Consider the following 22,160-nt stretch of genomic DNA (forward strand, 5'->3'; position numbering starts at 1 on the left):
CAAATAGGTAATTTTGGAAAGATCTCATCCAAAACCTTGACAGCCCAGGAGGAGTCGTCATAAGACACTTTTTGAGTTTGCCTTGGATCATAGAGATATTAAAGTTCACTATAATATCTCTATGCTTGGATTTATAATTTTAAAATAATCTTCTTACTTATCGTAGCGTATGTATTTTGAGAGTCGCACATGGGTTGATGTATAAAAAAAACTGCTGTACATGTACTGCCAAAAGGTATCCAAGAATGAAAAACATACCTAATGAGATATTACATTCAATACAGAAATGCGTGAAAATCAGACATTATGAACTCGGAAAAAGGCCCACATGGGGACAAAGTTAATCCACTATATGCCCACCCCAGCAGAAATTGACAACATCGACCAATCAGCTGGGTTTGTTTATTTTGACGAAGCCATTTGTATGACGTCATCATGGGCATGTTGGGCTGATTTTTTTTTCTGATTTATTGTTGTGCTTTTTACCTATATTTTTAGAAATAAACATGCCTAGAAGTGATGGAGCTTGATAGTAGGAATACTGAGGAAATTGACTGCGAACACAAACAATCAAAATGTTGCCTAAATTGTAATATTTCTATACAAATGTGGAAGAGTTGGAGGTTACCCTCCACGGCGGTGGAGGCTGCTAGGCCCAGACTTGATGGTCTTGGTGTGGCAACTTTCAAGGGCTTATCTGTGCGTTGTTGCAACTCAGTTGGGAGTAGCAGAATGGGCCTAAGACTTATATATATTTTTATCTTATTAGTTATGAGTTTTTCTATTGTAAATGGAAATGCTGGTAAATGTAGGGATCGAGGACGGGTTGTATTCAATAATGAAACGTCTGGAATCATTACAGATGGGCTTGACCAGCTCTACAAACAAATTGATCACTGTGAATGGTTAATCAAAGGTGAGCATCAAATCAAACAATTATATATACTCTAGCCTAAATAGCTTAGTGATTATGTATATTTTGCGGTAAGTAAAGAAACATTGTTTACAGGTACGTTCTTAACAAACTAGGCCTAGGCCTATATATAATTGTTGTCATATTTGCAGTTAAAAATATGCGTTCACAATATCGATAATATCGCCCTGTGTGGTTACAGTTTTGTTTGGGTTTTAAATATCTGCATACATGCCAACACTCCTGTTTTGGCCCAGAGACTCCCGTATTTTAGACTCGTCTGCCGGACTTATATTGTGCTCCCGTTTTTTCACATTTTCTCCCGGATACAAAGATAACTAAAATTTAACAAAAAGCTTAACACAAGCAAATTTACGATATTTAAACCATTATACAGTCATAATTTTCAGATTTTTTTTTTAACGGAAAGGGATTCCCGTCACATAGCCACCTGGCGATACCACTTGTGACGTCGCACACTGCACCCCTTACTTCTCGATAATAGATAGAGGGCGCAGTTAACTTTAAAAACACCATCTCCCGTTTTTTAAACTTCAGATGTTGGCATGTATGTATCTGTCACACTATATTGCAATCACTGATTAATGATACCATTTTAAACAAACCCCCTGGTGTGAGTAACCCCTTTGATTTTAAAGTTTATTAATATTAGGTTAAAAAGGTTTATCTGGAAACTAATATATTAATAAGGGTCTAATAGTTACAATGTTTCAAAACATATATTATTTTGTAGCTGCTGATCCCAGGTCGTATATTGTTCTGCACTTTAACCAATTTGAAACAGAGTGTTCGTATGATTTTGTGTTTGTTTATGATGGTGCTTCATACAATAGCCCACTACTTGCCAGTTTAAGTGGCGACACTTTACCATTGCCAGTTATTGCTAGATCAGGAATGGTAAGTATTCACGTTATCTTTATAAAGGATTATTTTATTTGCAATTTATTATAAAGAATGGCAGGTTATCAAATGACGGAGTCTGTTCTGGGATTAAATTTCATTTTCTTTTCATTTCAGATGCTGATATATTTATATAGTGATACAAATTATGTATTGAAGGGATTACATGCATCTTATATTGTAGAAGATTGCTTGTATAATTGTTCTGGTAATGGTGTATGCCAAGACCATAAATGCATCTGTAACAATGCATATACAGGAGAAGCCTGTGAGATTAAAACATGTCCTAAAGATTGTGGTGCCTCCCAAGGACATGGTATCTGTCAACGCAATACCAATGTAAGTTCTTTCTTTATTCTCATCTTTTCTTAAAAATCTCTCTTATGAAAATATTTTTAGAAATGAATGCCATTTGGTGATCATGTTTAAATGTTTTCTGTTTGTTATTTATCAGGGTTCTAGTTATTGTGAATGTTATGATGGTTATATAGGGCATGATTGTAGCCTATCAACCACAGACAATAGTGACTGGGCCTCAAATGTTACAATCTCTACCGGATTACCAGTTCCTAGAACTGCACATGGTGGAGCATTTCATCCTAAAACAAATGCCATGTGGATATTTGGTGGTAAGTTTATTTCTAACTAAATGCATGTAATTATTAGGATAACTTCTGAAGCTAACTTTTAATGTTCACAATTTACAATGTTTAATATGCAAAAGTTTATAATATAATAAATTTGTACTTTTAAATTTTCTGAAATTTTTCTTTAAAATGTTTTTATGTTATAGGTTTTGATATGAATAGAGTGCTAGATGATATAATAATGTTTAATTTTACATCAAACACATGGCAAGATATCCAGCCAAGCACTGATGTTAAACCAGTAAGTTGACATTCTTACAATTCACTCTGCTTAATACCAATCTTAAAATCTGATCCAACAAAGTACCAACTTTGGCATTATCAATCAGCAGACAGATATCTGTTCTGTTTTCACCGATTGTTTTCTTTTGTAAATTGTTACTGATTATATTCTGACTCTGATAAATGTATTCACAGGTTGGTAGACGTTCTCACACAGTAGTCTTATATCAAGATGAGCTAATAGTTTTTGGTGGTATGCTAAGTAATGGCTCTTACTCCAATGAGTTGTGGTCTTTTAAAATAACATCGTTTGAATGGCAGTTATTACATCCTGGTGCACATTCTGTACCTGTTGCTAGGGCTGATCATTCTGTACCTGTTGCTAGGGCTGATCACTCTGCTTCCATTGTGGAATATTCAGGTCTATACATATTTGGAGGTAACATTTTTATTTTTTTGCATTCTGCCAGCATTCTTCATTCATTGTATTGATATAATAATCCTAGTGAATGTTGTGAATATTTGTGTGCCTAATAAATTAAGTTATACTGTAAATGGTGATACAATAACAAAAAAAAATAAATCTCACTATTGTAATCAATACATTATGTGTATGATAATTTTACAGCAGATTAAAATCTATGATTTCTATTATTAATGAAATATATTTCTATCAGGTCATTCAAAAGATGAAGACTTCCTTGGAAGTCTGTTCAAATATGACCTAGTTCTTAGAAATGGGTGGAGTCTTGTTAAGCCGCTCGGCGGACTAGAGTATGATGTACGTGTCTCGGGCCATAGCAGTGTATATCATTATGACTCCAAGTCTCTTATCATATTTGGTGGATTTCGACCAAAATGGCTCAAGTAAGATTTATTACACTTAATATTAAGTACTTCTAATCCTGTGCCATACAGTATCTTTAGTATACCAGAATTTGAATAACGAGTTGTCCCACAAAGTCTGGTAATAAAACCTAATGTAGAAAGCATAGTATAATTGTTAGGCCCTATAAATTAAATAAATTTGGTTTACAAATTGACAACTATGTTTATGTGTTTTTGGTTTGTTTTATAGAGTAACAGCTAGGACCAATGAAACGTATGCCTTTCATATTGACAAACTGTATTGGATGGAATGGGAAAACCGCATAAAACGAGCTCCTCTTATGCGTGCATTTCATACAGCTGTAGTCATGGGAAACTACATGGTAGTATATGGTAGGTTAATCAATCTCTTTAGTGACTGCATTGTGATAAATATTATAGATTTGAAATACAAACCTGCAATTTAGTGAAAAATGTTGCATTCCATTCAAATCATGTTGTTTATCATGTCTTTATTCACAGGAGGAAATGTTCATGTATTTCGTGGGAAAAAAAAGAATGTTGTTGAGAAATGTTATGAAGACCAAGTGTCATTCTACCATTTAGGTTGTCATCGCTGGCTTACAGATGAAGAAATAAGCCAAGACTTCAGAAAAGGTTCTTACATCATCCTATTATATATTCTTATTACTGCTCTTTGTGTTTAGAATGATGATGATTTAATCATTATTATTACTGCTCTTTGTGTTTAGAATGATGATGATTTAATCATTATTATTACTGCTCTTTGTGTTTAGAATGATGATTTAATCATTATTATTACTGCTCTTTGTGTTTAGAATGATGATGATTTAATGATGATGATTTAATGATGATGATTTAATCATTCATTTAATTGTTATTGTTGCATGTTTATTGTATTCTTGTGAGAGTCCCTAATGATCAGCTTTGGCTGGATGGAACACCTTCAAATATTATTGAAATAAATAAATCCTGCACATTTAATTGCTCATGCTTTCAACATTTCAATAATCATACAAACCATTGTGCTTTACTTGCAGCCACAAACGAAACAATTCATCACCCAAGAGGTCGTTTTGGTCACATTGCAGCTGTTAGAAATGACAATATTTTACTCATTGCTGGAGGTTTTAGTGGAACGGCACTAAATGATTTAATAGCTGTTAAAGTTGCTGGTTCAGTAGCTACAAATTCTGCTAGTCACCATCCTGCTGAATGCAATACATTTTGCCACATGCACACAAGGTATGTGTGAATGACATGTAGTGATAATGCAAGAATATATATAGCAAGAATCGCTGATAACAACTAGTGTTCTATTCATTATCAGATTTACTGGATCTAAATTCACTTCCTAAGAACATTAATGATTCATCAACCAAACTTAGTTTCATCTAATATTCTTGATTCATCACTTAGCTTAAATCACCTGCAGATGAAAATTATTGAAATGAGTCATTATTTTCTTTTGTTTTTAGTGTATCATTGATTGTTTATTTTCTTTTTTTTTCAATTTGTGTACAGCATGACATCGTGTGAGCTAGACCCTGATTGTGGATGGTGTTTGCATACTGTTGCTGACAACAAACCAGCATGTTTACCACATAGTCAACAAAATGTAAGTTGACATCATTCATTCAGTTATATTTAGCCAATTCCTGTACAACAAAACAAACATTTGAATTATAAATATTGTTATTACCAATAATACATATTAATTTTTATCAATACACCCATAAATATATTCTTTTAATAATCAAGTTTCTTCATGGTAGTAAGCTGGTGTTTTTTATTATTCCCTCTAAGATGTGTGCTGGTAAATTTCTACTGAGTGATTGTCCTGGTATATGTGATGTATTAACAACATGTGAATCGTGTACCATTTGGGGTCAAGGAACTGGACCTATAACATATGCTCCTGTTGGTGTTAGATTGAATGAGAAGTGTGGTTGGTGTGTCCAGGAAGCAATGTGCACAAGAATTAATGGTAACATTTTGTTTACTTTTTCAAACTTTGATACTCAATCAATACATGTAGATTTTTTTGATAATGATGTTACGTTACTTTTCATAACAGAAGTGTCTGGATTCTGTCAAGATCTGACCAACTCTACATCTATTACTGGATGGTGGGGGAGAAATGGAGTGTTTTTAAAAAGATTTGAACAGTGCAGGACTGATGACTTTCCACCAGGCTTGACATTGATAAAATATACAACACCAATCAATAGGGCACATCCAGATGAGGTAATCACACATGTATACAATGCTGCACCAACTACTTATTTTATACTTATCTTATTAATTGATAAAAATAATAATTTGAAAAATGCAATTTTATTCAGGTTGAAATCATAAGGAACTCGGCTTATCATTTTACATTTGGCAATAATAAATATGAACATATGACAGTCATGAAAGGGTTTATATATCCAAACGAAGCAGAACCACCGCATGGAAGTCGTCTACGTGTCTGGATAGGGAGCCATGAAGAGGATAATACAAGTATTATTATTAGCAATACCCCAGCACAAAATAAGGTAAGGTCTCCTGATTCCCTAAGACGCCAAATAAAGGTTGCTAGCAAGTTAGGCTAAGCAGTAGTTTATATATATATATAGCTTGTATACATTGAGCAAATTACAGTGGCTTTTTATCACTCAGGTTGCTAGCAAGTTAGGCTAAGCAGTAGTTTATATATATATATAGCTTGTATACATTGAGCAAATTACAGTGGCTTTTTATCACTCAGTTCTTCAGTGGTTTGCCCTTTCTTGCTTGCTTTTGGAGGTAATCAGTACTATGCTGCTTTTAGTAAGTATTCTTTGTTAATAATTATTTTTTATTTGTAGTTTCTCAAAATCCAACCAGCTGATGGTGAGGCAGTAACTGTAGATAACTCTGATATCTTCCTTAACGTTTCACGTGGTGTCAAGTATTACATGAACCTACAAGATATTAGCTCTGCTAGGTTTTATTACTTGGACCTTAAATGGAATGGTAATCTTGAAAACAACCCTAACCCTCAAGTGAGTACTTAAATTACAGTAGTAATCTACTACAGTACATTATACTAAACTGTATAGCCTAATCTACTACTACATGTATACTACATCTGTATGTAACATTTACATTTAACAGTACCATACACTGTACACACTGTCTGCATCTAACAATACTCCATATTATTTAATTAAAAACTAATAATTTTGATATTTAATATTAATGTTTTGTAGGAATTAACTGAAGAGTACCTACAACCATTCTACAGTTCTGATTGTTCTCAATACACCAATTGTAAAGCATGTCTAACTGATGCTTCATGTGGCTGGTGTCCTACAAGTTTTACCTGTGAATTTCGTAACGGACCGATTGTATCCTCAACACGTTGTGGTGTGAATCCAAGTCATCACTTGGTTTTGGATTTTATGATGTGTGTCAATTGTGACTACCATATTAGTTGTCAGTCATGCACTCAGGTAACTAATATCTTGTAAAAAGTCAGTCAATATCATTTTACAGTAAGTATCACAGTTTTGCTGTACAAATTAATTTGGGATCTATATTTTTTAGGATGGTTTGTGTGTGTGGAATCCTGATAAATTGATATGCCATAGGAAAGGAGGTTATGAAATTTCAATCAGTTCACCTGACCAATGCAGTGACCCTTGCTTGATGTAAGTAAATCTTGAAATTTATTTTACCGGTTATCATTGTAAAAGGTAACGTTATTTAGAAATACAATTAAAGAATAAGTTTGTGCTATACCAAATATGCTATTGATAATTCAGCTTGTGGCTGGTGTTAAGAGACTAATGATAGTTCTTAATTTTACATTACAGGGCAACTTCTTGTCTTAGCTGTACTAGTAATCCAACCTGTGGCTGGTGTGAAGAGACTAATCATTGTTTTGTGTATGGCACATATACATTGTTATTTCCATTTGGTCAATGTTCACATTGGTATGACGAGTAAGTCCAAATTAACATTTTTTATCTTTAAAAATGTTACTGTAATTATAGATAATTATGTGAAACACAACTATTTGAAATGTTTATTAAGATCAGTCTTAACATTAAGATCAGTCTTAACATTAATATCAGTCTTAACATTAAGATCAGTCTTAACATTAAGATCAGTCTTAACATTAAGATCAGTCTTAACATTAAGATCAGTCTTAACATTAAGATCAGTCTTAACATTAAGATCAGTAGTCTTAACATTAAGATCAGTAGTCTTAACATCAAGATCAGTAGTCTTAACATTAAGATCAGTAGTCTTAACATTAAGATCAGTAGTCTTAACATTAAGATCAGTAGTCTTAACATTAAGATCAGTAGTCTTAACATTAAGATCAGTAGTCTTAACATTAAGATCAGTAGTCTTAACATTAAGATCAGTCTTAACATTAAGATGAGTCTTAACATTAAGATTAGTCTTAACATTGGTTAAGATCAGTCTTAAGATTCTTAATAATTTAATATTTGTTCTTTTTTTCTAGGGAATCTAAGTGTGTTGATTGCTCAAAATATACAAGTTGTGTTGATTGTATTTCTGCATTTCAGTGTGGCTGGTGTACTGATCCTACTAACTACTTGGTTGGCAAGTACGTTTCTCTCACTCTATTAATAATTTAATTACATCGTCTAGATTTAACAAAATTAAAATTATTGTTGACTATGTGCATGATGTATTAATATATATAATATATTAATTAATGTATGGAAGGTGACTTTAACGGACCATTACAATCCGAGTGCACATACATCAGTGTCACTAATGTAATAAGAATGTTGCTATTATATTTAAGATGTATGGAAGGTGACTTTAACGGACCATTACAATCTGAGTGCACATACATCAGTGCAACTAATGCAACATCTCCAGCCATCTGGGATTATCAAAAATGTCATCTCTGTGAGCGACATCAGAATAACTGCTCTGGGAACGCCACTTGCATCGATGAGCACCTTGGCTTTTCTTGTCGTTGCAACGAGGGATTTGAAGGAAATGGTGTAACTTGTCAAAAAACGTGAGTATAATGAGAGATATGAAAAAGATGGTGTGATTTGTCAAAAAAAAAAACAGATATAAAAGTTTATTTTTATTGAGAAGATCTGTCTACACCATCAAACGCTATATGACAACAAAATGACAGAGCTTAATGTTTTATTTAATTGCTGTTCATTTGTTTCCAGATGTACAGACGTCTGTGTTCATGGAAGATGTTCAAATCCTTTTGAGAATAAATGTAGTTGTGAAATAGGTTGGACTGGTAACAGATGTGATGTAGATTGTCTATGCAATATGCACAGTACTTGTTTGAAAGGTGTTGGCGTATGTGATCAGTGTCAACGTATGTATACTCTTCTCTTATACATTTAGATATATTGCCAAAGGTACATAGACACATTCACTATCCTTCTCAAATGATTTGAACCCAGGACTCTTAACCATCAACTGCACTACATTATAGTTACTGCATCTCATCTACAGTTTTGCTTTTTGGAAAAAATATGCCAAATATATAAAAAAACAATTTTGAATTCTTTATTGCTATTTTGTAAGTTTTGTTATCATGTAGTTGTTGAAATCTTACACTTTTCTTAACAGACAACACAACCGGTATGAGATGTGATAGTTGTTTAACTGGTTTCTATAAAAAGATCAGTACATCTGGCTTTACTTGTGAAGAATGCTCCTGTAACGGTCATGGCGACCCAGCTAAAGGGTTTTGCAACCCTTCCTCTGGTCGATGTTATTGTAGAGACCAAACAAATGGAACCAACTGTCAATACTGTTCAGATGGTCTCTATGGTGATTCAAGGTATGAAAGGCTAACACATATATTGTATTGTGTTGTTGTAGGAGACTTACTCTACAATGTATTAGTGAGGGCCATGCAGTAGGAGAAGAATAGAACTATAAATGAATAGCTTAACCATAACTGTATGTTTTATGCTAAAATCCTTTATCTTCTAGTAGTATTTCAGTTTAAATAAATGTTTTTGGATAACAAATTCAAGTTTAGTTGTATGTATTTTAATGAATTTTTTTATAAATTATTTTAATTGTAGGAATGGTGGGTCCTGTTACATACCATGTAGTGGAAGAATTCTTCTGACTAATATCAGCAGCGGTGGTATTACCTCAAATCAACCCCATAAATCAAGGTTATGGCCAGAAGAAGTAAACTATTGTTTGATGGTATTGAGTGTGTTTGAGAGTGTACAACAAGAGGTCACCCAACCATTGGCTGTTCCTACTATCTCATTTACAATGCAGAAAGATATCAACATTGACTGCAGGGTATGTTGTCTAAATATACACAAGCAATAATATGTTTTTATTTACTACTGTCTTATTTGTTTGTGAATAAAATGTTAATTGCACTCGTGTCACTATACTGGGTTAGACTATGTATAACAATGTTAATTGCACTCGTGTCACTATACTGGGTTAGACTATGTATACCAATTTTAATCTATTTTACTTCAATGTGACACAAACAATTTAAATTGTCTGGTTATTTCATTCTTGAATTGAGTCATAGATTATGACATGATGATTTTATGTGTTTTAGCTTGAGTTTGTGACGGTGTATGACGGCATGGCACTGAACGTGAGTGGCACTCACGGTAAAATACTTGGAAAGTTTTGTGGTCAAGGTTTACCACAGCATTTAACAGTAACTGCCTATTCAGGTAAATAATACTAATCTTGTATTTATTTATATTCAATGTATTCAAATTGAAATCCTTTTGTTAAAAGGTGTACAATGACATTATTTAGAATTATCTAAAATAATAACTGAACATTTTATTAATGAATGGACGAAGACTTAATTGTAATTGTACTTGTATTTTAGGTATCTTAACAGTACTCTATAAAACAAGACCATCTACAGACAGTGAGACATATGGTTTTAAAGCCCTCTTTCAAGTACATTCATGCCCTAAAAACTGCTATGGTAACAGAAAATGTGTAAATGGGGAATGTGTTTGTAAAGAGGGTTTCCATGGAAATATGTGTGAAATGAAGATTTGTCCAAATCAATGTAGCAGGCATGGCGTTTGTAACGAGGTAAGCAAATTATAGTGTGAATTCAGTCCAAATGAATATGTTTTGCTGCATGGGACTTCTGAGTGTTTCATTCAATCTATATGTTTGATTTCAGGCTCTAGGTTTGTGTGTTTGTGATGCTGGTTTTGGTGGAGTATCTTGTAACCAAGGCATTGATAATAAAACTGTTGTATGGACTACAATATTTGACCCTGACATGTTGGCCAATGGCAAGATTTGTGGTCAAGACTACCCTTGTGGACGCAATAGTCATGTCATGCTGAAGACACCTGACGGCAATCTCATCATTTTTGGTGGTTTCTCTATGCAACATGGATTTATGAATGATATTTGGAGGTAATTTTAACTGCACTTGACCTAATATTAAAAAGCCTTGCACATTTCTTATTCACAAAGTGAAATGTCTCATCGTTTTCTTTGTAACGTTTCAAGATTGCTTGTTTGTCTTTCCTGTTGTGTTGTTTTGTTCTGCATGTTAAATTAAATATTAATTTGATTAACATGTGGCTTTCCCACCACAAATTGGAGACCTTCCAATTTATTACTTTCAGTTTTTTCCTCTTAGTAAAATTGTTGTTTTGAAAAAGAAATAAATTGACTTGACTTTGACTGGACTGAGATAGATAACCTACTTTTTCTCACTGGCAATTGTATGTTATTTACAGCTTCAATACCAGCTCACGTGAATGGAAAAAACAACAACCTTCGACATCTTTAAAACCTTCTCCGAGGGGACATACTGCTGCATGTTACTATGGCAACAAGATGGTGATTTTGGGAGGTGAAGATTACAGTAAAGTGTTTGATGATATGTGGATTTTTGATATTGAAACTAAATTGTGGAATTTAGAATCTGTAAGTACCAATGATGATGTGCTCATGTATGCTTACATTGGGTTCTTAAAGTGGTGTTGCTATATACTGTATAATGTAGTCCTTTTATGTAGTACTCACATCATTCCTGTATGCAGTGCTTACATGTGGTTCTTATACATGTAGTACTTACATCATTCCTGTATGCAGTGCTTACATGTGGTTCTTATACATGTAGTACTTACATCATTCCTGTATGCAGTGCTTACATGTTGTTCTTATACATGTAGTACTTACATCATTCCTGTATGCAGTGCTTACATGTGGTTCTTATACATGTAGTACTTACATCATTCCTGTATGCAGTGCTTCTTATGTTGTACCAATCTTTCTTATCTTTCTTGCATCCAAACTTCATAGAATCCATCAACTTTTAACAAATCGTGTTTTACCTAAGGTACTCTCTCTCACTTTCTTATCCTTTGTTCTCTCTTAGTCTCAACCTGCATGTAAGTATAATAGCCAGACAGTGTAAATTGTTCATGTAATCCTATATCATCAATATTTTCCATGTAGTAATGTACATTTGTTGTCATTTATTTATATTTTTGTAGTACTTTTCTGGTTTTATTAACAAGTACATATATTTGCTTATTATCTTAATAGTTTGACAATGCACCACCAGCAGTTGCAGGTCATACGCTTACAAGAATAGGAGGATCTTCCCCTGGATATCTAATCTTGATAGGAGGGTATTCCCCTGAACATGGACTTAATCATGATACCTGGAAGTGTGTAGTACGCAGTCATTCCTGGAGGAAAGTTCCTACAACAGGAATATCTCCTACTGGTAATAAAAGAACTTGATACATGTTTCATTTGTGTTTGGTTTAATTAGTTTCTTCATATTCTATGATATTGTGCAATAAATTTCTACTCATCCTATTATATAAGTAAGCCAACTGAAGTAAGCCAACTGAAGTAAGCCTTTAGTCAGTTCTGGAATCCATCTATAGACAGTCTCCTGATTCTTTATTCAACTTCCCTTTATCTTATATTGTGATATAAATGAATTCCTATTGATTTCTAAGGTGTATATGGCCATACTACAGTTTACGATGAGAAGACTCAAGCCCTTTATGTTTTTGGTGGATACATATTCCGAGTTAACCAAACTGAAATATCAGATCTTCTGTATGTGTTCAATATTCCATCAAAACATTGGAGTATCCTTCCAAATGAAGATTCTGTAAGTTAATAGTGTTATTGTTATATTTCCTCTTTTATGTGTTTTATATTTCAGAATGTAAGCTAACCGTCACTCTACCTTTATATATATCACAAATTACATACACAAAATAATATAAAAATGTATATTGCTTGTTTGTATGGCTGCTAGCTTGTTGCTATGCTGTCTTTATTGTCTATAATTTGTTGCTTGTTTGTATACCTGCTAGCTTGTTGCTATGCTGTCTTTATTGTCTATATTGCTTGTTTGTATGGCTGCTAGCTTGTTGCTATGCTGTCTTTATTGTCTATATTGCTTGTTTGTATGGCTGCTAGCTTGTTGCTATGCTGTCTTTATTGTCTATATTGCTTGTTTGTATGGCTGCTAGCTTGTTGCTATGCTGTCTTTATTGTCTATATTGCTTGTTTGTATGGCTGCTAGCTTGTTGCTATGATGTCTTTATTGTCTATAATGTATATTGCTTGTTTGTATGGCTGCTAGCTTGTTGCTATGCTGTCTTTATTGTCTAGAATGTTAATCTCTCTCTTACACACAATGTTCTCATGTTCTACACACAGCAAACCTTTATAGTTTATAAAGTAATAATTGTATATGTATCTTTTGTATTTCAGCTTTCACCTCATCTGTTCCATTCAGCCATTAGCATTCAGGATAACATGATTGTTTTAGGTGGTGTCGATGACAAATTAAAATTAACATATTCCATACTGGCCTATAGGTATATGTGTAACCAGTGGGTTAACCTAACAGGTTTGTTTGGTTCAAATTGTTTTTCTTGCTTATAAAGAGATTATAATTCAGTTATATATCTTAACGGCCATGTAATTCTAAAATATTTGTTTTGATTATTACTATTATCTTTCAGAATACTCAGTAGGGGAGACCCCATTTATCAGCAAAGATCAGGCAATTGTTGCTATAGGAAATCGTATTTATGTTTATGGAGGACAAACAGGAATATCATATGGGTCTATTGTAGCACTTGATCTTCCTAACGATCTTTGCTCGTTAGAGACAACAAGGGATGGCTGTTATGAACGACCTGGGTGTTCTGTTTGTGATGATTCAAAGAATCAAATATACTGTTACAATAGCCAATCAGCTAGTGAGCCCAAAAGGTATAAGACCATTTATCTAGTGATCCTAAGTTCTTACTCTTACAATAGTCAATCAGCTAGTGAGCCCAAAAGGTAGACCATTTATCATGTGATCCTAAGTTCTTACTCTTACAATAGCCAATCTGCTAGTGAGCTCAAAAGGTATAAGACCATTTATCTAGTGATCCTAAGTTCTTACTCTTACAATAGCCAATCAGTTAGTGAGCCCAAAAGGTAGACCATTTATCCAGTGATCTTAAGTTCTTACTCTTACAATAGCCAATCTGCTAGTGAGCCCAAAAGGTATAAGACCATTTATCCTGTGATCCTAAGTTCTTACTCTTACAATAGCCAATCAGCTAGTGAGCCCAAAAGGTAGACCATTTATCATGTGATCCTAAGTTCTTACTCTTACAATAGCCAATCAGCTAGTGAGCCCAAAAGGTATAAGATCATTTATCATGTCATCCTAAGTTCTTACTCTTACAATAGCCAATCAGCTAGTGAGCCCAAAAGGTAGACCATTTATCTAGTGATCTTAAGTTCTTACTCTTACAATAGCCAATCAGCTAGTGAGCCCAAAAGGTATAAGACCATTTATCATGTGATCCTAAGTTCTTACTCTTACAATAGCCAATCAGTTAGTGAGCCCAAAAGGTATAAGACCATTTATCATGTGATCCTAAGTTCTTACTCTTACAATAGCCAATCAGCTAGTGAGCCCAAAAGGTATAAGACCATTTATCCAGTGATCTTAAGTTTTTAGTTTGTAGATAAATGGTAGGTTGGCTCATGCTACTTTCTCACCTTATAATCTAACCTTTCCTTTTCTATTCAGTTGCCAATCCGGAGGAGATTCATTTGGACGTGATCTATGCAACCAACAACGACTACAGGACCGTAACTGTAGCTTAGCAACATCATGTTCAGAGTGTGTTCCTAAATACCCATCATTTCCCAGTGCAAACAAGGTGGTATTATCAATTTATTATCTTATCTGACAGATTTATAAAAGTAGTAGAATACTATTAAAGATGGTGTTTCTAAGTAGTGTGAAGCTAACCCTGTGACAATGATTAAACGTAGCACATTGTGTATGTCTTTAAAGATGGTGCTTCTAAGTAGTGTGAAGCTAACCCTGTGACAATGATTAAACGTAGCACATTGTGTATGTCTTTAAAGATGGTGCTTCTAAGTAGTGTGAAGCTAACCCTGTGACAATGATTAAACGTAGCACATTGTGCATGTCTTTCCTGATGTTTGATGTACAGTAGTATAAATGAATTTTGTTTGTTTCTAGACATGCAAATGGTGCACTTATTGCCCAAAGGGGCAGTGCATTAGTATCGATGAGGAATGTGATGATACCATGATGTGTAGAACAGAACATGCTATTCTACGTGATGTTGATTGTCCTGAATCAAAATGTGCTGCCTCAACATGTAGCCAGTGTCATGATCTTAATTGTATATGGACAAACCATGTACTGAGGCTAAGTAAATACTCACTTTTATTAAGAATTCAGGATGTTTACATGTTTTAATTTAATGATCTAGATTCTAAAAAGTGTCTTTCTTTCTCTACTTCGTTAATTCTACTTATCTAAACAGTGTGATCATTTAACTTTTATTAGGTGAAAATAGAAATCATATGAATCCGTTACATTCATATGCATGGAATTGTTATCATGAAAAAATTTTCACAAATGCACCGGATGATATTAAAAAGCAACCAAGCCAATATACATCAACGTGCCCTGAACCATGTCTACAAAACGAGTCATGCCGACAGTGTCTACATAAAGCAGGTTCTGATAGTGGTTGGGAGTCTTGTGTTTGGAGCACTAACCTGAATCTGGTAATCTATGTGTTCATAATCTGTTGTACACAATCAAAGCACAGGATCCAATATCTTATTTCAACATACATATTCATCTTGTCAACTCTCCCCATAGCACACACCCTTATTGGGCTGGCCTAATAAATGTGTTTGTAATGGTGAATTTGGAACCTTTTGGATGTCACAAAAAGTCTAGTTTTGGGTTTCTGGTTTTCACCAAGTCTGGTATTGGGAGATTTGACTGCATTTCCTACTTTACACAATCAAACATAGAATAAGCCAGCAAATCCAATATCTGACTTATTTTAACATAATATTCACCTTATAGTACATACGCAATGTTAAAATTAAAAGTATGCATTTTTAGTTACATGTAAATACCTTTTTTACAGTGCATGTCACCAACATATATCCATCTTCATTGCATTAATGGACTTTGTGGTGATTTTATTGACAATGTTGCATCTTGTCCACCTGAGGCCAGTGACCCTTGTAGTGTTAAGACACGTTGTCGTCATTGTTTACAAGAGTCTGGGTGTGGATGGTGCTCTAAACCAGGTGTCGATGGCGTTGGGGTGTGCTTAAAAGGAGCTGTTTACGGTTCACAGAATGGCAGATGCTTAACTCAACAATCAAATAAGGACACAAGTTCATTAGATGAGGAATGGCATTACTTTAAATGTCCACCAGAAAATGAGTGTCTGAACGGCCATCATGCTTGTTTTTCATGTGAGGATTGTAAGGACACACCTGAACATTATGAGTGTGAATGCCAATCTGGCTACAACTGTACTGGAGAGTAAGTGTGACACCTGTAGGAAAAACACAATAGGGAACTATTGATTTGTGACGCTAGAATATGCCATTGTGTGCATGCAGGGATAATGGGACACCCACCTCGGGTTTTATGGTTTCTGGGTCCAAACTGATGTTGACACATCGGTTAACCTGACCTAGTTTTTATGTCTCAATCGTAGAATCAATTGCTTCAAATGCTTTTAATAAATAGAAATGTATCCTCAAGTGTGTATGTTCATGAGGCAGTGTTTTGTTTACTAATTTTTATTTTGTTGTCAACATTTTAGAATTCATAATGGTTGCGTGCCTCAATGTGATCCACCGTGCAAGAATGGAGGAGTTTGTACTAAGTGTACATCATCTGGTTGTGAGAAGAATGAATGCAGGTGTTCATTTGGATATCTAGGTGAAGATTGTAACACGGAATGTGATTGTAATGGACATAGTGATTGTCTAACAGTTGATAAGCTTTCTAAATGTACAGATTGCCAGGACCATACAATGGTTAGTCAAATATTGAATTGCTTTTTTTTTATTAGATTTCGTTTCGTTTTGGAAATTACTAGTTTGTGATGTGACATTGTATTAGTATATTAGGCTAGTTGTTTTTATTCAATAGATGTGTAAAGCACATCATCATTTGACTAATACCAATTTGTCTTTGTTAAAGGGTTCTCAATGTCAATATTGTATACCTAATTATGTTGGCAACCCAAAAAATGGAGGTGATTGTAAAAGTTGCAGTTCACATTGTAACGGCAACTCTGATGAATGTATTCATGATGATAAGGTAAGCATAGTATGTAGTTTACATTCAATAAACTCTACTGAAACTGCAGACTTGCAACACCGCCATTGGTGGCCACCTTTTCCTGGACCCTATTTGCTTACAATAGATTTAATTGTATATATTCCCTGTGAAAAGTTATAATGTTTTAAATGTTCTTATTAGTCGACAACAGTTTGCATAAATTGTCAAAACAACTCAGAAGGTAAACAATGTGAGAACTGTAAGGCGGGATATTTCAAGCATAAAGTGAAAGGTGAAGAGGATAAATGTGTAAAGTGTATTTGTAATGGAAACTGTGATACATGCGATCCAGAATCAGGTGAAGTTGATCGTGAGGCTTGCCGTAATAATACAACAACAGATCCTGAAGAAACTAAACTACATCAGCAGGTGCGTCTAATCGTTCACTCTCAACAAAATATATTCTTACTGTATACGAAACATCACTGTATATTAAGCATGGTAATTTATATGGCAAATTATAATAATAATAATTCACATTTCTTTTAAGTGTGCAAAGTGTATGGTTGGATTTCATGGGTTTCCAAGTCTAGGGCAGCCATGTTATAAACTATTAACGCCTGATAACAAATTCTGTCCTTCTGAACAAGCAGCAGGTAGTAAGTATTTTACTTATTTGTTTATGTATGTTGTTATCGTGTGGCACTATGAAGTAATAAATAATAAAGGTTATGATAAAAATATGCTTTTGTTTGACATAAAACATATTGTGATGTTTATTATTATGATACTACAGGTTGCAGTCCAGAATCAGCAGAGCTGCCTATAGGAAGGCCTTCTTTTTTCTACATTGACGGTAAATCTGATCAGAATTTGTTTACTGATATCCAAGTGTCACATGGCGAATTTGACATGTTTATAGCCAGCAATGAGTTCCTAATTAAAACACTGACTGACGCATCAAGACGTGTTATTCACATCAACGACAGTGTCAAGCTGCACAACTATGGATTTGAAATCCAAAGACGTCGCTCAACAAAAGTTGTACATTTGAACACCAACGATGATTCCAAAGTTTACTATAATACATCTTTGGTTGATGTCAAACGGGACATCAGTAATAAAACAGTTCCATATAAAAATGAAGTATTTTATAGGTATTATGAAGTTACAGCAGATGGAATCAACAACTTTGTTTATATAAAATACTCCAAGTTTCTTGTCAGAATTAACAATGTGAGAGATCGACTTGTGATACATTTTCAACCTAGAATTGAACCTCGATATTTTATAGTATTCCTATCTAAAGGTGATTCAACATATTTGTCTACTAAGGCAGTGCTGAAACTCGGAAAAACAACCAAGCCTCATATCGATCTGTTTGTATTCTTTTCTGTATTCTTTTCATCATTCTTCATTCTATTGTCTTTGTGTGTTGTGGTTTGGAAGATCAAATTATGGCATGATAATCGACGAAGATTTCAACGACAAACTCTGGAGATGGAAAACAGACGAAGTAGACCTTTTGGTTATGCTTTTGTTATGATCGATCAAAAACGTATTCGTCAGCGTAAATCTAGAAACCATCGATCTCGTGGCGGAGAAACACATCAACTTCCACTCCAACCAAATAAGGTTAGTTTTATGCAGAATTTTATTTTTTTGAGCATTCAATCATTACCACAGAATCAACCTTGAGAGACTTGTTTATCCATCCAGTAATTGGCGAGTTGCTCGCTGTTGAATACGTATGACTTCAGATTATGACTCATAACTCTTTTTTTTTTCAGCAACCTCCTTCTTTCATTACCATAGAGCCAACCTTTGATGATCTTGCTACAGTTTGTACTGTAATAATGACTTTACCAGGAGGGGATACTGCTCCCACTAAAGGCTGCCTCGCATCTGCCTTGTTTAGTTTTAGACCACCGCCACCTAAAATACAGGATAGTCGACAAAAGAATGCAGAGGAAATAAAACCAATGTTGGCTACCTACTATTCAAGAATGAGGCCAACTAGACTAGGTCAGCCAGCACCAGAGTGGTTGTAAAAACTAGACAGTGATACTTTAATGTAACAAGAATACTTTATTTATCTTATGTGCTGAAAAAGTTGTAAAAATGAATTTTTGTATGGAAGTGAGATATATTATGTTCGTATTGTCAAGGTGAGATATTAGTGTGTGGACAGCATTACGAGAAGTGTTTGTGAGACGCAGTGTCAAATACAATGCAACTTTTGGTTTTCAAAGAATTTTGGACAAACAGGTTATTCTCAAAAAAGCAAATAATTATTGAAAATAATTCTGTGTTTCTTATTATGAGAAGAATATCATTAAATATTGTAATGTGTAAATATTTAAAAAGAAAATGAAATGTTTTTAAAAATGAATTTTAAATATAAACTTGCAGATGTTCTACCAAGCTTTTATTAAAAGAAAATAATATTAAAAGATTTGATTAATTTTAAAGTTGAACGTTGCCAACATTTTAAATGTCGGTGTAGTTTATGTATATTGTTTGAAGTTGAATAATGCAACATGTTTTTGAAAGAAATAGTAGCAGTATCATTGAGACTTATTTAATACAGTAGTAATAATAAATGGTGGTGTGAATAACACAAGTACATACCAACACAGTATTGTGACATTTAGAATTAATTGGTTTAATCTTTTTTAACTCAATTTTAAAATACTTTGTAAGTTGAATTATCTTCTTATTTAGTACATTGCATGTGTTCCATTATAGTTGATCTTCCAGTGTCCTTACTGTATATCTATGCCAACCAGCATGCAATCATTGTCAACATCTACCATACGGGGCGCAGACAAAATTAGTAATGTCTCGAACGGCGCCCCGTACTATTAATCATGATTATTTGTCGATGATCACTATTTATCATTTTGATATAAATATAAATCATAATTAATTGAGAAAGTATACTTTTTTTTCTGAAAGCTGTTATTTGGTGTTTTATTAAGATAATAATGAAATAAATGGAGAATCTATTAATAATAACTTTGTAATCTTTATTGAGACATATACACATAAAAGCCTAACTTTAGGGACCCCTTTGGAAACAAGCCTTTGGGCTTAAAGGGTTATCCCCTGCTTTCCATGTTTTTTTTTTCTCAAGTCTTTGTATTATTCTATGTATTTATTTTCCTTCATATTTTATGCTGTTTCATAAATTGTACTGTCTGTGGAAAGCAATACATATTACTTACTAACCCACATCACATGATGATACACGTGAGACTGGCTTACGGGGAATTCCCCTATATGATACTGGGGAAATATTGTTTATGTGGAGAAACAACATCGAGTAAAAAAATACACAATATTTGCACGTTAAAATACAGCTTAAAGAATGAAATATTCACAAAGAAAGGTGTACCTCAAGAAAAGGAGTTCCATTCATGAATACATTTTTTTAAGTCGAACGCTAAAATCTGGACAAACAATTTTCACGGCATTTCACGGTAAAAGCATATAATAGGCCTGTAACAGGTAACACAACTTATTTGCTATACAATTTATGTTCACGTATACTTCATTATCTTTATAAACAATTCTTGCATGTCAAGACTAGACAGATAATGACACATATACGCATACTTGTTCCAACCGCGCACGCTCTATTATCAGTTAGAGATAACATCTTAATGCTAAAATAGTCCTAAATGTTTTTTTTTAAATCCCCAAAAAATAAATAAGGTCAAAATAAAAGAAGGCATCTTATTTATTTGATGTTAAATATAGTTATAATCAGATCAGAGGCAATCCGCAAAAGAATGATCGTTTTGGTTGTTGATGACAAAAGAGGATGCTTTGTTCCCGAATTATGACAATTATTGTTCAAGGGTTACTTTATTACACTTGCCTTTGTCCTTTTTATAATTTCAATTTATGCCTCCGTCCGGTCGACGCGACTGTTTATCCTACTATCCACTATCAAGGTTGAAATTGTTCTAAAAATATCACCAACTGACGTCATCATATCCACACGTCGTTGTGAATGTATGTCACAGTGGTGTCACAGTAATATCTAATAGTCTTCATCGTTTGTGCCAAAACCCATCTCACCAAAAAGAATCCCATGGTTAATTTTTCACACAATGTAATGAAGCGGTATTTAAAAATATAATAGGTGTGCAGCACGTCGAACCTGATAAGAACCGCTTGACTTTCCAGTAGGCCTACGTACGTCAATCTAATGAAATAACTGTCATGACTCTGACACTGGAGTAGGCGATAAAAAAGACAATGAAGCTAGACAAGATGAGATTTCAGAAAGAGAACACATACACATAAACAACAACATTCAAGACAATAATAAATAAATACAAATAAACAAATTGCTTGAATATTTGGGTTTTTTTCAAATGTATATTTTGAAATTTTAAAAGCTTTTTATTTATTTATTTTTATTAATACACATTTATACAAACATACAGACAAAAATAGCTTGATCGATTGCGCCAAGGAGTGAATATAACCAGTGGCGCATCAGGACCAATGCCTAAAAAGTTTCACCATTTTGTTTTTATTGTGATTCTTCTGATTTAGGCGTGCCACTCCAACAAAGAAGCTAAAATGTTCAGAAATGAATATAGATTTATAATAACATTATTTAGTTCTTAAATCATTTTTTGAAATATCTTTAAAATGTATCGAAAAAAAAAAGGATTTAGCATTTATAAAATTGCCCATCAATCAAGTTTTATTCCATATTCGTGGACGTACGTATAACTGTAAAATAGTAAAGCACTGTCTATATTTGTGGCAATTGACATTTAAATATATATTTTTTTTTATTTAAAACTATAAACACGAAGTAATGGTAAACAAATCAGAAAAATGTAATATTAATGAAGTATATAAATGACGTCTAACTTTATTCCCGATCAGTTTATTGGCTAAAACACTTTGAATAACTTATGAATATGCATAATTTATTTTCATATGTCTGGCGATA

General features: G+C 33.7%; 2 protein-coding genes across 2 annotated transcripts in view; one reads left to right on the top strand and one right to left on the bottom strand.

Moving 5' to 3' along the window:
* Positions 1-22,160, bottom strand: part of LOC144849786 (prenylated Rab acceptor protein 1-like) — a 100,456-nt gene that overhangs the window by 37,429 nt on the left and 40,867 nt on the right. The gene's annotated exons all lie outside the window — the stretch shown is intronic.
* LOC144849773 (multiple epidermal growth factor-like domains protein 8) lies at positions 444-20,194 on the top strand. The gene is made up of 41 exons (XM_078706811.1): positions 444-916; positions 1,668-1,831; positions 1,952-2,173; positions 2,289-2,463; positions 2,628-2,722; positions 2,899-3,142; positions 3,381-3,570; positions 3,782-3,924; positions 4,054-4,188; positions 4,593-4,797; positions 5,077-5,170; positions 5,359-5,539; positions 5,630-5,799; positions 5,898-6,092; positions 6,405-6,581; positions 6,789-7,031; positions 7,126-7,229; positions 7,395-7,523; positions 8,054-8,158; positions 8,363-8,584; positions 8,751-8,908; positions 9,166-9,379; positions 9,630-9,861; positions 10,136-10,256; positions 10,421-10,635; positions 10,730-10,971; positions 11,301-11,490; positions 12,115-12,298; positions 12,540-12,697; positions 13,309-13,447; positions 13,563-13,815; positions 14,633-14,765; positions 15,095-15,290; positions 15,428-15,651; positions 16,026-16,432; positions 16,719-16,935; positions 17,102-17,221; positions 17,384-17,611; positions 17,733-17,841; positions 17,979-18,817; positions 18,973-20,194. Exons 1-41 carry the CDS (start codon positions 520-522, stop codon positions 19,231-19,233), a joined length of 8,430 nt encoding a protein of 2,809 aa, XP_078562937.1. The 5' UTR covers positions 444-519; the 3' UTR covers positions 19,234-20,194.

This window comes from Antedon bifida, chromosome 8 (assembly GCF_963402885.1).
Source record: "Antedon bifida chromosome 8, ecAntBifi1.1, whole genome shotgun sequence".
In the NCBI taxonomy this organism is placed as follows: Eukaryota; Metazoa; Echinodermata; class Crinoidea; order Comatulida; family Antedonidae; genus Antedon; species Antedon bifida.